The 15154-nt window shown below is 44.1% G+C and overlaps 1 protein-coding gene across 11 annotated transcripts in view; it reads right to left on the bottom strand.

Annotated features, from left to right (window-relative positions):
* RNF17 (ring finger protein 17) overlaps nucleotides 1-14191 on the bottom strand; it is a 140816-nt gene extending 126625 nt beyond the window's left edge. For 6 of the 11 annotated variants that reach the window (XM_055359691.2, XM_055359692.2, XM_063697202.1 and 3 more), the window contains exons 1-5: nucleotides 13609-14191; nucleotides 10329-10371; nucleotides 8832-9980; nucleotides 4095-4307; nucleotides 1087-1181 (exon numbers count right to left, since the gene is read on the bottom strand). In XM_055359691.2, the coding sequence (XP_055215666.2) occupies nucleotides 1087-1181; nucleotides 4095-4224 (225 nt within the window). In that variant the 5' untranslated portion in view covers nucleotides 4225-4307; nucleotides 8832-9980; nucleotides 10329-10371; nucleotides 13609-14191. Of the gene's footprint in view, nucleotides 1-1086; nucleotides 1183-4034; nucleotides 4308-8831; nucleotides 9981-10328; nucleotides 10372-13608 lie in introns of those variants that run through there. The other 5 variants (XM_055359693.2, XM_055359694.2, XM_063697201.1 and 2 more) reach the window with 4 other exon arrangements.
* Nucleotides 14192-15154: the final 963 nt, after the last annotated feature.

Raw genomic sequence — 15154 nt, 5'->3', positions numbered from 1 at the left:
ACAAAAAATTAGTCGGGCGTGGTGGCACAGGCCTACAGTCCCAGCTACTTGGGAGGCTGAGGCAGGAGAATCACTTGGACCTGGGAAGCCATTGCAGTGAGCTGAGATTGAGTCACTGCACTCCAGCCTGGGGGACAGAGTGAGACTCCGTCTCAAAAAAAAAAAAAAAAGGAATTTACAGCTTGAGTCAACTTTCCAGGAACAATATTATATAAGCTGAACTACACTTATATTTGTATTAAATGAATAGGATATCAAGTAAATTTTATTTTACATCCTTAATTTGTTCTCATTCTTATGGAAAGATTTCAGTCTTAATGGCTTCTGAAGTAAAAATTTTAGGCAGTAGTTTTGCTTCTCTACCTTGTTGTAGAATGGCATCTCCCAAATGTACATTTGATGACACACAAAGGTTGAGGGGCAGGGGGGAGTTCAAAATGTGGTTGCATGGATTGGTGGGTAAAACAGGGGCTAGGGTTTTTAAAGGAATATACACCATTAAAATAAACAAAAGACATAATTTTCCACAGAAGTCACCAAAGAATCAAAATATGTAGGCCGATAAGTGTATGACTTTAGCGCCTTTTATTTTTCCTGATCACTTTGCACAATTATAAAATGGATAGGAAAAGTTTTATCTTTTAGGTTTCTTTGCTTAAAGATTCAGCAGCAAAAATGCAAGATTTTAGGGTTTTTCTTTTTTTTTGAGATGGAGTCTTGCTCTGTCGCCAGACTGGACTGCAGTGGTGCAATCTTGGCTCACTGCAGCCTCCACCTCCCGGGTTCAAGCGATTCTCCTGCTTCAGGCTACCGAGCAGCTGGGACTACAGGTGTGCACCACTAGGTCCAGCAAATTTTTGTATTTTTAGTAGAGACGGGGTTTCCCCATGTTGGCCAAGGTGGTCTTGATCTCTTGATCTCGTGATCTGCCTGCCTCAGCCTCCAAAAGTGCTGGGATTAGAGGCGTCAGCCACCACGCCCGGCCAAGTTTTTAGTTTCTAACTAGAAGTACGTTTTACTACTGTAGTATTTTTACCATTAACATTAGATTGTGATATGTTTCATCTGAAAAATTATAACACTTACCTCACAATCAGGGCATATAATTGTGGTGCATTCTTCAGTCATTAACAAGCATAGTTCACAAAAAGCATGTCCACATTGAAGTTCACAATGGTGACCTATTGATGAAATTCTTAATTACTATTTTGATTATGATGACGATTATTGAGACAGGGTCTTGCTCTGTCGCCCAAGCTGGAGTGTAGTGGCACCAGCTCACTGCAGCCTCCACCTCTTGGGCTCAAGTGATCCTCCTACCTCAGCCTCCCAAGTAGCTGGGACTACAGGTGTGTCCCAACACACCCGGCTAATTTTACTGAAGAAATTCTATTGTGATTAAACTGCCCACAGTGTGTTAATGTTGAATGGGCAATACTGATCCAAGGGAAATTCAAAGAGGATCCTACTGTACAGGAAAAGATACCTACTACAGTTTGAAATGGTTGACTTTTTGAATATAAATCAGGAGTAACCAACTATTCAGGTCAGGAGGGAGAAAAATCAAGAAGAAAAACCAAGAAGAGCTATGTAATAGCATTTGCATTAATTCAGATAGCTATTTTGTACCTAGAATACTTTGAATCTGCCATATCTTATACAAAGTGCTCTGACACATTTTATTTGTTATTTGTAAATATCACAGTTAAGTGGGCTGGAGATGAAATAGCATTTTGGAGATTTGGTTAACTAAATGGTATAATCCAGACTCCTATCTAGCTCTGTTTCCAAGTCTAACATTCTTTCTGATTGATCATACTGCCCTCTACTACTTTATATTTCCCATCCTGTGAAGAGGTCAGGAAGGGCCAAAATGAGATACTGGCAAGACCGTGCTGTTAGAATTATTTAAGACATTGGCAAGGCCAGAAGCCAGATGCTACTATTATCACATATCTACAACTCACATTTTCACAAACTTAGCATTTATGAAAGGAAATATCGTAACTTGATTGAAAACCTAACATCATGATTAAATGCTCTAAGAATTTGAAGTTTATAATAAATAACATTTGTTTTAGCTATACAATTTCAAAAGGTTGTCATTTTTAAAGTTTTGCAAGAAAACTGAAAAGGGAAAAAAACTAGATAAAAATCAGTCATCTTTTACTAGCAAAATAATTATAGAGTTCTTGCTGAATTATAATCGCATTAATTTTATTTATTTATTTATTTATTCATCCATTCATTCATTCATTCTGAGACGGACCACGATCTCGGTTCACTGCCAACTCCGCCTCCTGAGTTCATGCTATTCTCCTGCCTCGGCCTCCGGAGTAGCTGAGATTACAGATGTGCGTCAGCACGCCTAGCTAATTTTTTTGTATTTTTAGTAGAGATGGGATTTCACCATGTTGCCTAGGCTGGTCTTGATCTCCCGACCTCAAGTGATCCGCCCACCTCGGCCTCCCAAAGTGCTGGGACTACAGGCGTGAGCCACTGTGCCCGGCCTTGCATTAATTGTATTTTTTAAAAACTTTACAAGTTTCCTGTCCAACTGAAATACCTGAAACTTGCTTACAACCATGCTAAATTTTAAAACCCTATTTAACTTTCAGAGATAATATTGCCAAAGAAATAAAAACACTTAACTATTATAAAATTTCTGATACTGAATAACTCAAAATAACTTGTGGTGAATTACAGCTTAAAAAGCACTTTCAGGATTCTATATACATAACCACTACTTCTCCAATTTAGTTTTTCTAAGCATTATAATACTTATGGAAGAAGTACTCATTTTAAAAGGTTGTGTTCTAGAACTTTATTCCGTAATTTTAATTTCATTCAAAAATGGAAATTTTCTATGTAACGGTAGCAGTGATCTAAACCCCAAGTAGGAGAAACTTGGTTCTCCACTGAAATCACAACTTTTTCTGCAGAGGCTCACATCTCACAGAGTCCATCTTGACAAGACTGAGAAAACTGATCGATGACCTTAACTTTGAAAGTATAAACATTAAACAGTTACGCCAGGTAATACGAATTTTCAGTAGCTCCAGGAATTGAGATTCAACCATTCAGCTGTATTAAGAGCACACTAAGGTATTTTAAGTTACATTAAAATAACTTGAACCGGCCGGGCGCGGTGGCTCACGCCTGTAATCCCAGCACTTTGGGAGGCCAAGACGGGCGGATCACGAGGTCAGGAGATCGAGACCATCCTGGCTAACACGGTGAAACCCCGTCTCTATTAAATATACAAAAAATTAGCCGGGCGTGGTGGCGGCGCCTATAGTCCCAGCTACTCCAGAGGCTGAGGCAGGAGAATGGCGTGAACCTGGGGGCGGAGCTTGCAGTGAGCCGAGATCGCGCCACTGCACTCCAGCCTGGGCTACAGAGCAAGACTCCATCTCAAAGAAAAAAATAATAAAAAATAACTTGAACCTGTGATCACTTGAGTAGACTGTAGGTGAACAGACCAATAATAGTGCAGTGTATTTTTCCCTTCACGTATAAAGACCAACACACACACACACCCCACAAGGTGCACAAAAGAAACTATCATTTTCCAAACAGTGTTTTAGGCCAGTGTGAGCCATAATGTAAAAAACAAACAAACAAAAAAACCCCCACAGAAACAAAAAAATGCTAACAACAACAAAATCCAAAACCATTTCACAATGGTCTACTTCTTACTCCTACAACAAAAACTACACGAGAAAATCAAGTTTCGTTCCTTCTTGATGACAGAACAATGGGCTACATTTTATGTCTACTTTTGCATGCACCCGCTAACCTGCCTTGTGAGGGGTAGATTAAAGCCACCCGGGCCCCCATCCTCCCGGCTGGAGGGTCGGTGAGGCCTGGATGGGTAAGTGGAGAAAGCCGTGAAAGGGGCAGGTGCTGCCCTAACCAAGCCAAGCACTGCCCTCTTAGGGGTCGGCTGCAGCTCGCGGGAGGCCTGTGACGCAGTTTCCGGTGACACCAGGATTGGATGCAGCTGACCAAGCCTCACGCACCCACCAGCTCACCTGGCCCCCAGCGCTCCCTCCAGGCTGCCTCCCCGCCAGGTGGGCCCTTGGGCTCCTCACCGGATGCTCTGGATACCCTCCTTCCACACCTGGTGCACTGGATTTCAGCGGCACCCCAGGGCTGACTCTTCCTCCCCATCCGCTGGTAGGAAGACCGGCAAGGCCCAGTCTTCGAAGCCTCTGCCGCCATCGCTGTCTCTTCCTTCTGGAACAACCGCCGAGTGCGAGTCCCGGCGGCCCTCGCGGCAGCGACCAATCATTGGAGGCCAGCACCTGCAGCTAGCCAAACAGTGGGCCGGGAGATTAAAGCCCGCCCCCAAGCTCGCTCCTGATGGGGTTGGGGCTGTTTTCCGTTATCCTGGGAGGTACCAGTCCTAGAAGGGGAGCCTTGTGGCCGTTAAGGACCGTTCGTTTTTACGTTCTACCCAAAGAGTCACCACTTTAGTGCTTTTAGTCATCACAAATTAAAATTTTGCATATTATTACTTACATTGTGAGTGACTTTATAGATAATCATTTGTATTGAAGCAATCCCCTTTCCCTATTACGTGTCAGGGCCAGAAGCCCTAAACCTGAGTGCTTCGGGCATCCAGGGCTTGGCTAATAGCAGCTGGAGTGGAGAAGCTAATGAGCAGCTGTCGTTGGGGTAGATTCAGTGAACGCTTTCGAATTAAGGAGTGTTCATCATTACTAACTGCTGTTGAGCCTAATAATATACAAGGCAGCGTGCCAAGAGTGGTTGGGGATGCTAAGAATTTATGAACTAGCAGGTTTCTGCTTGAGAGATATATAACTCCTTAAAAAAACCCAGTAACTTCCTCCAAAATAAGTGTTATGTACCGGACCTGTGTTAGAGACAGTAAGAATTAGCCTTCTGGGCCCGGCGCAGTGGCTCACGCCTGTAATGCCAGCACTTTGAGAGGCCAGGGCGGGCAGATCACGAGGTCAGGAGATCGAGACCATCCTGGCTAACATGGGGAAACCCTGTCTCTACTAAAAATACAAAAAAAAAAAAAAAATTAGCCGGACGTGGCGGCGGGCGCCTGTAGTTCCAGCTACTCGAGAGGCTGAGGCAGGAGAATGGCGTGAACCTAGGAGGCGGAGCTTGCAGTGAGCCGAGATCATACCACTGCACGCCAGTCTGGGCGACAGAGCGAGACTGCGTCTCAAAAAAAAAAAAAAAAAAAAAAAAAAGAGTTGAAGCAACTTGTCCAAGCATAGTTCACAAAAAGCAATGAAGAAATGAAGTCAATATGGTCTACGGTGGTATGAAAAGTCTTCGTAGAGGATATAGGGTTTGCACTAGACCTTACAACCTAGGTAGTACTTACAGGAGTAAACAAGAACTAAGGGATTCCAAGAGTAAAGAACACATCAGCGAGGGAAGGTAGATGTGAGGGAAGGTAGATGGAAGACACAGTGACTTCTTGAGAATTTAAAGACCATTTAGCCAGAGTATGAGTTTCCTTAAAGTAAGCTTCTTTGGAGAGGTATGTCAGGGAAGAATTTCGGAGAATCTCGAGTGTCAGGCTGAGGAGTTTGGACTTTACTCTTTAAGCAGTAGAGTGCATGAGACGTTTTGTGAGCAAGGAATGAAGTAATCTAGTAGAAAGGTGGCAGGTGTATTTCAAACAAAACACCTGGAGGTGGCACGGTTGCCTTTTGCTGCTAAGAATAAAGCCTGCCCATATTCCTCATTTTCTTTTCTCTCTACACTGTGTGTGGGTAACTAGAAACTGTGAAGTAAGTATTCTGTTGAAAGGCTCACTTCTGCTCAAAAATCTTTGTAATTTGTTGTCTTCGAGAGAAAAGTACTGCTTCCCTAAATTACCCTCATTCTACTACTCACCCAATAGTTTCCACTACTAATCCATGATGGAACTGAGTACTAATCAAGCCAATATTCCCATGTAACATGTTGACTCTTCTACAGTTTTGTGAGTATTATTCCCTATTCCCCTCATCTGGAATACCTACTGTTCACTCTTCATCAATTCATATTCTCTTTTTTTTTTTTTTTTTAGAAATGGAGTCTCATTCTGTCGCCCAGGCTGGAGTGCAACGGCGAGATCTCAGCTCACTGCAACCTTGGTCTCCGGGTTCAAGCAATTCTCCTGTCTCAGCCTCCCCAGCAACTGGGACTACAGGCGCATGCCACCACGCCCAGCTGATTTTTTGTATTTTAGTATTGACTGGGTTTCACTGTGTTGCACAGGCTGCTCTCAAACTCCTGAGCTCAGGCAGTCTGCCCGCCTTAGGCCTCCCAAAGTGCTAGGATTACAGGCGTGAGCCACTGCGTCGGGCCCATATTCTCCTTATCCTTCCTGGGTCAGCTTTAGAAGCACTTTCTCCTTTAAACCTTCACATTTCTCTCCACGCTTAATGCTACTCTAGCATGTAGCAAGCCTCTTTTTCCTCTAGGATAGCTGTACTGTAATTTGAATAATGACAATCTCATTGCATAGGTGTTCATCTTGGGCCATAATGTGGATATTTAATGTGGGTCTTGAGTTTCATCAGAGATGCCTTTGGTAATCCCAGAAATCGAATTAATCTTGCATAAATCAGGGCCAGTGAGAAATACACTGATAGATGATTATACCACATTTGTTCATTTCTTAGCGCTTACCGAGAACCCTCAAATAGAGCAGCCAGAAATGTCTTCTTAACATTCAATTTAGGTTGTTTAAATCCTTTGTTTGGAACCCTTTAATGGCTTCCTATGAATTACAACAAAACCTTTATGGCCTTGGAGGTTTGCCCTCTGCCTGCCTCTCTACCAGTGCCTTTCTAGTGCTCTAAAATCATCTCCTAAACAGCTGAGAAATGAGATAAACAGGGCTCCCTTCTTGAATACACAATTTTTATAAATTGCATCTGACCCACAGTGAATGTCTTTTAGAAAGTTTCACCAAAACTAAAGAGAAATTCAGAGATCAAATAGCAGCAGCAGATCAGAGAAAGAATGTAGAACTATGCAGTCACAGAGCTAACCTGCAGGCTGCCCTTAGCCCTGTGCACCTGAAATCAAATCCAGGTCAAAGTTAGGTTTCTTTGTTGTTGTTAAGCATATAACATATTTATTCCCAACATAAGAGTGGGATTAATAGAATAACACCAAGCCAGAATTTTAATATTCTAAAACCGAATTAATCTATTGAATAGACATATTTCAACATTTAACTAAGTTAACCCATTCAGTTACCTTCTCGAAAATATACACAACAAATAATTTATACTGTTTCCCATAATGGCTGTACTAATTTACATTCCCACTAACTGTATAAGGGTTCCCTTTTCTCCATATCCTTGCCAACAGTTGTTATCTTTTGTCTTTTTTTTAAAATAATCTCCATTCTAATACCTTCTGTAATATCTCATTGTGGTTTTAATTTGCATTTCCCTAATGATTAGTGACATTGAGCATGCTTTCATATACCTATTAGCCATTTGTATGTCATCTTTTGAGAAATGTCTATTTAGGTCCTTTGCTCACTTTCTGTTTGAGTTGTTTTCTTCCTACTGAGTTGTTTATGTTCCTTATGTATTTTGGATATTAACCCCTTACCAGACATATAGTTTGCAAATATTTTCTCCCATTCCATAGGCTCTTTACTCTACTGACTCTTTCCTTTGCTATGCAGAGTTTTCTGTTAATAGTTTGATGTAATCCTGTTTGTCTATTTTTGCTTTCGTTGCCTGTGCTTTTGTTGTCATATCCAAAAAAATTATTCTCCAGACCAGTGACATAGAGCTTTCCCCCTATTTTCTTCTAGCAGTTTTACAGTTTCAGGTCTTTTAAATCTCTAATCTATTTTGAGTTGATTTTTGTATATAATGTGAGATAATGATCTAATTTCATTCTTCTGCATGTGGATATCTAGTTTTCCCAGCATTGGAATGACTTTTAAAAGGTATTCATTCTCTGTTAACATTTCTTTCTGGAAAACTTGTATTACTTGTATTTATATTCACATTCTTTCAAGTTTATTTTCCCCATTGGATAATGTGACTAGGCCCTTTTTATCATAATCATTTTTCTCAGATATCCAGTTAACATACATTTTGTTTTACTCTTTAAGAGTCTCAATCACTACATCTTGTGTATATGTGTATGCATCTCTGTGTAAAACTAAGACTATATATATTTTTTTTGAGATGGGGTCTTGCTCTGTCACCCAGGCTGGAGTGCAGTGGCATGATCTCGGCTCGCTGCAACCTCTGCCTCCCGGGTTCAAGCAATTCTCCTGCCTCAGCCTCCCAAATAGCTGGGATTACAGGCGCGCTCCCCACGCCTGGCTAATTTTTTGTATTTTTAGTAGAGAAGGGGTTTCACCATGTTGGCCAGGCTGGTCTCGAACTCCTGACCTCAGGTTATCCACCCGCCTCAGCCTCCCAAAGTGATGGGATTACAGGCGTGAGCCACCGTGCCTGGCTGCGACTACATTTATTCTTATAGAAATGTCCCTTTCAGATTTGACCTGCATGCACAGAACTTCTTGCCCAAGGAGAAGAACATATCTGGGCAGTGTCCTGGGCGAGGGGGAGTAGCATGAGATGATGGGGGCTAACGAGGGAGGGTGGGAGGACAGAAGCCAGATCAAGTAGGGCCATGCAGGCCACGCCAAAGATTCTGGTAATGGGAAATGGCTAAAGGTCTAAGCAGGGAACAAACATTCCAACTTACATTTAAGACTACTCTGGCTGTCATCTGGAGCAGGGCTCCCCCACCCCTGGACCAGTATCATCCCTGGCCTGTTAAGAACCTGGCAGCACAGCAAGAGCGAGCATTACCACCTGAGCTCCACTTCATGTCAGATCAGCGGCTTCCATCCACAGTGCAGGATGAGGCAGCTGCAGCCTCGGCGGGCCATCTATGTTCCTCCAAATGACATCCTTTAATTATCTTGATGGCCAAAGAACATTCCTTTGTGTATATATATCAGAGTTTCTTGATCCCTTCATCTGTGGATGGGCAGGAGATAAAGCTTTTTGGAGTCCACAAGCCTGAGATCATGCAGTGTGGGACTTGCTCCACCAGGCTCATTTTCTTGGACCTAATGTCCTCTGGGTTTCTCCATGTGGCTGCGGATGACAGGATTTCCCAAAGCTTTATGGCTGAAGCATATTCTGTGTGTATCTGTATGGCAGTTTCTCTATCCCTTCAGCTGTGGATGGACAGGGCTGCTGTACGTTTGGCCTGTGCCAATGGCCATGTGGAAGTGGGGACTCTCCTGGTGAACTGAAAATGCCACATTGACATTGGTGATAAACAAAATGGGATGCCTTTGAGGAGGCTGTACATTGCCAGGAAGAGATTTGTGGCATCGTTCTGCTGGAACATGGATGTCTACAGCAACACTGCTCTCCACTATGCTGTCCTATAATGAGAGTACATTCCTGGTAGAAAAACTACTTTCCCATGATACAGATATTGAAGTGCTGAACAATGATGGAAACACACCACTTTTACTTGCTGCAGTTTGCAAAAGACAGCAAATGCTGGAATTTTTAGTGAAGAAACAAGCAAATGCACATGCTGTTGATAGGCTGAGAGGAACAGCCTTCACGCCTGCTGTACATTATGGCTCGTTAGGTATAGTCGGCATTCTTCAACAAAATATTACTGTCTTTATTCAAGATATGTATGGACAGACAGCAAACGATTATTTGTGGTGTTTTGACTAGCATTCAACAACAAATTTTGCAACATAAAAAAAAAGATACTTGAAAATGGTCTTCAAAATGGCAATCCAGAAGCATCAAAGAATGCAAGTTTGAAAGAAGGAGGAGCAAGTGCAGAAGATTCAGGGAGTTCTGACAAATCTGCATTCAGCATTTTCAAAGAACTGTGTGTTGATTCATGCCGTAAACTAGATGATGAAGACTTGACTTTTACTACCAAGCAGTATATCCCTGAGACTGCTTCAGAGTCTTTACTTGAACCTTCATATAAAAAAGAAAAAAAATATGGTAAAAGTAGAAGTGTCTCCTGTAAAACATCTTTCCTTGAAGCCTACCACCGAAATGGAAGAGTCTGTTGTGAAGAATGCAGTAAAAAGAAAGGATGTATAAACATCCAGAGCAGAACAAGACTTAGAAGTGACTTCAAAGGAGGAACAAGAAAGGCCTGAGAAAAGTGAAAATAAATAACCACAGGTTGAAGGAGGAAGAAGCACAAAAGTAAAAAAAAAAATATATATATATATACAAGTATCAGAAAACCTATATAATAGTACATCTGCTGACGATGATGATGGATCAATGCAACAAAATCAAGGTGCGAAAACTTACCATCAGCAATTTCCCAGGAAGGAGAAAGACGAGTATGACAGGCCTGCGAAGAAAGCGTCAAAAGAAAAAGGTCAAAAAGCGAACACATTTTAAGGGTGGCCTTGATGACTTAATTTGGCCATCTGAACAATACAAAATTCTCTGAGAGAACTTCTTGTCTCATGGAGTTTACTTTTTAGGGTATTGAATTTAATTCCAGCTTTAGAAAGTTGTTCAGTAACTCATTGTTATCTTTTGCCTCAAAAAAAAAAAAAAGTGTGCCAAAGGACCTAAGCCAAACACAGTATCAGATAAAGGAAAGCAAGACTATGTAGACGAGTGGATATCTCAACTACAACATGAAAATCTGTAGCTTGAACAGCAACTAGATGGTGCTCATAAGAAAGGGGATAATGAACAAATAGTAATTAATATCCAAGGCTGCTGTTTCGAGAGTGAAAAAGAAGGTCTGCTAGAAGAGAAAAATAAAGAATTAATCAATGAATGCCATCATTTAAAAGACTGTTTCAGTATAAAAAACAGAAATCAGAAGGCGAAGTAAGTATCAAGAAAAATAAATATTTTCAAGCTTCTGGAGAGAAAATTTTAATATTTGGTTATGGCTACATGTTAAACCTAGTTGAATATAAAAATAAGTAGATGAAAAAGATGTTTACCATACTGTATAATTCCATTTACATGAAACATCTGGAACAGGCAAATGTATAGAGACAGAAAGTAGATTAATGTTTGCATAGGGCTGGGGTGGAAATGTGTAGTGACTGCTAATGGGCATGAGGCATCTTCTTGGAGTGATGAAAATGTTCTAAAGTTGGACTGTAGTGATGGTTGCATGACTCAGTAAATTTACTAATAATCTTTGAACTGTATGTTAAAACAGATAAATTCTATAGTGTATAAGTCATGTTTCAGTAAAGCTGTTTTAATAAAAAACCAAAAGCCAAAACTAAACAAACAAAAAGGAATGTTAAAGAAATCTCTGACAGGCCACAGTGTGCCATCAAAATTTTGTGACATGAATTATAAATTATGTAGTTTTTAATTTTATTTTTTCTGAAGTAGAGATAATCTGAAGAAAAAAATTTAATGAGAATTTTCACACCAGAGCAAACCCAGAAATGATAAGTCAATGAAAATGAGCTTAAGGCAGAGTCCCTTGTGAAAAACAGAGCAATTGGCCGTGCACGGTGACTCACGCCTGTAATCCCAGCACTTCGGGAGGCCAAGGTAGGTGGATCACTTGAGGTAAGGAGTTTGAGATCAGCCTGACCAACACGGTGAAACCCCGTCTCTACTAAAAATACAAAAAAATTAGTTGGCATGGTGTCGCATGCCTGTAGTCCTAGCTACTCGGGAGCCTGAGGCACAAGAATCGTTTGAACCTGGACAGCAGAGGTTGCAGTGAGCCGACATTGCACCACTGCACTCCAGCCTGGGCGAAAGAGACAGACTCCATCTCAATAAAAAAACGAAACAAAACAAAACAAAAAAGAGCAATTAATAACAAACTGGAGGTCCAGCATTTCCTCTCATCCATTAGCTTTTGGGTTCTCAATAATGGAAGTTTTCTCTGAGTTCAGTTTCTCTGGGTCCAACTCAACGATCTCATATTCCTTTTGAAATGAGGCATATAGTCAAAAGCTCATTGCATGGGTTAGACATTGTTTTTTAACTGCAGAGAGAAAAAGAATAAGGGAAATTGATTCTAAAATCTTAAGCAATTGTTCTACTGAGAAAGTTCTAGGCCAGCTGGATGTGGTGTTGCACACCTGTGGTCCCAGCTACTTGGGAGGCTGAGGAAGGAGAATTGCTTGAACCCGGGAGGGGAGGTTGCAGTGAGCTGAGATAGCACCACAGCACTCCAGCCTGGACAACAGAGTGAGACTCTGTCTCAAAAAAAAAAAAAAAAAAAAGAAAAAAGAAAGTTCTAATGTTTGAACTGTGCTGCTGCACTCTTCATCTTTCTGCAAGTCAGCTGGAATCCTGTATATTGCTGAGAATATCAAATCAAAATTGAGTAACAATAGGTTCAGTAATTTTTAAAAATTCCCTCAAATCAAATGTTGTGCAAAAATAGATGAACTTAAGGGAAATAATTTTAAGGTGAGCAAGGTACACTTCTCTTCCAGTACATTTTAATTTTAAAAGGAATCTTGGCCGGACGCAGTGACTCACGCCTGTAATCCCAGCACTTTGCGAGGCCGAGGTGGGTGGATCATTTGAGGTCAGGAGTTCACCACCAGGCTGGCCAACATGGTGAAACCCTGTTTCTACTAAAAAAGTACAAAAAAATTAGCCGGGCATGGTGGCACATGCCTGTAATCCCAGCTACTCAGGAGGCTGAGGCAGGAGAATCACTTGGACCCGAGAGGCGGAGGTTGCAGTGAGCCAAGATCACGCCGTTCGTTGCACTCCAGCCTGGGCAACAGAGTGAGACCCTGTCTCAAAAAAAAAAAAAAAACAAAAAACAAAAAAAACCAACAACAACAACAAAAACCTTTTAGTTCTTATTACACTTATGAGGAATAAACCCTTGGCACAGATTGTTGCAAAACACTTATCCCTGGATATGTTTTATCCTGTATCTCCACATAGACATTTCAGTCTCACTGCAAGTCACCTTACCATTTTACTCGTTGGTTAAAACAAAATGAAAACACAAAAGGATGCAGATTAAATCCGCAAAATAAGAGATTACCAAAATAAATTACGTGTGAAAAGGTTACACTAAATCCTTTTTGTTGTTTTTGTCTTGAACATTCACTATTGAACTTGAACAAGCTTCTGCCACCACCGGCAGTTACAGCTAACATACTTTTGTAGATTTTCTATTCAAACCCATTTCTAAGTCACAGGCTATCTGGGCTATGAGCCGCATGTGCCCCAGGTGTAAATCAAATGAAGCCTTAATTACTGCCACTTTTGATGTGTATCTAATTCGACCTTCTACCCTCATTAGCAGAGGGCTGTGGCTCCACTTGGTTGTGGAGAGGTTTCCCAAAGCCACAGGGTGTCACGATAACTCAATTAGGGGTGAATAATTCAAGGACAGAGTGCTTTCTTCCAGGACCCTGACCCTCGCTTCCTGCCTGGAATCCGGAGCTGCGTGGTTCGCGGGCTGGAAAGAAAATGTTAAAGCTCGGATCAGTGCGGATGCGAGAGACAGATGTCAGGTCCAGCCCGGAGCGGGAGGGAAGCCCAGCAGCCCCGCCCCGGCAGCAGGGCCAGGCCCGACTGTGGTTCCGACGCCGGTACCGGGCCGAGGCTTGCCTCCTCTCACCTGAACCAGGCTGGGTAGGGCCCGAGCACGGGGGCCTTGGTGTCCGTACCAGGAACCGCTTTAGCCAGCCTGGGGCTGCCTTTAGAGCCTCTGCGGCTTCCACCTTCTCTCCCGAGGTTTGTGCGCCCTGGCTGGAAATGCTGCGTTGGGCGGCCAGGCTGGCCGTTTGCGCGCAAACCGAAACTCAGCTAAGGGCTGTTCCATGGCGCGCGCCTCGCACCTGCTTGCCCAGAAGGGAGCGCGCCCATTTGCAGCAGGGCCCGTGCCCCGCCGTGCCCCGCCGTGCGCCTGTGTGGCTAAGACCCCTGCTGCGCGTGCGCGCGGGTGTGACCCGCGTCCGCGGAGTTTGTGACGTCCGGGAGACTGCATGTACCTTCAGCCGTCCTCCCTTCAAACGCACGTCGACACAGTGTCACCTCCTCAAGCCATAGGGTGCCGAGTCTAAAGCACAGGGCCGCCCCATGCCCCTCTCCCAAGGGCCGCTCTGTCTTGCTCCATCTCACTTCAGGGCCCCAGTCCCCACTGATCCAGGCCTGCCTGCGGGAGCTCTGTTATTGGCACCAGTGAACAGCAGCACCGTGAGAGGATTGTTCCAGGGCATGGGAGAGGCCCCTGATCCCTAGGATGTTCTGGCGTCAAAAGGAAAACAGGACGCGAAGATAACAGATTGTCTAAGCAGCTGTGTTCTCTGGAAACAGGATCAGAATTGGGCAAACCACACCCCAGCTGGCATACCGAAAATTATTTCAAAACCCTATTAGATAAGCTGTGCGTTCCTTCAATGCGTTTACCGCAGCATAAACGCGCACTGCGAGCTGGCCATACCCAGCGAGAGGCGTAGAGTGCGCTGAAGGGGGGCGGGAGCGGCGCCGCGGGCGCGGTCCAGCAGTAGAGCCTTGGGAAGAGGTCGCCGGCCTGCGCGGCTCCCTCCTGGGGAAAAACTCCGGTCTCCTCAGCTCGCCCAGAGCCCAGGGCTGGCGGATGGAGCACTCTCCATAACCACCGCACGACCCCCACAGCTTCCCCGCCGCGCTCCGCCGCCGCCAGTGCCCCCAAGCCCGTCCCCTCCCCGGGGCGAAAGCCAACAGCACCCACTGGTCGCCTGCGGGCTGCGAGGGCGCCTTTCACCGCTGCGCGGCGCATCCAGCCTTGGGACGAGGCGTCTCTCGGCAAGGAATCTGAAGAGGTCCAGTGTTGGGACGGGGGACACGTGGTAGGGGCGCCCAGGGGCTCAGGTCTCCTGTCCCCGCCTCCCCGCTCTCCCCACGCGCAGGCAGGCCCGCGGGTGGAGCGCAGCTCTCCGGGAGAGCACGAGGGCCTTCGCCTGGCTTTGCAAATTCAGGAAGGAGAAGACCCAGGGCTCGAGGCCACTGCCGCGCGCCCTTCCCTGCCCATGATGACCCTCACGACAGTCCCCACCACCTTCGCCAACGCCCGCCGGCCCCTCAAGGAGAACGCGGTGACGTGGGGAGCGCACAGCAAGGACCAGGAGGACGGAGGCCTCTTCAGCAGCGACACTGAGGGCGACCCCGAGAAGGCAGAGATT

The sequence above is a fragment of the Gorilla gorilla genome, chromosome 14 (genome assembly GCF_029281585.2).
Source record: "Gorilla gorilla gorilla isolate KB3781 chromosome 14, NHGRI_mGorGor1-v2.1_pri, whole genome shotgun sequence".
Taxonomy (NCBI): Eukaryota; Metazoa; Chordata; class Mammalia; order Primates; family Hominidae; genus Gorilla; species Gorilla gorilla.
Note: the sequence above shows the minus strand (reverse complement) of the source record. Positions and strands in the feature narration are given on the sequence as shown.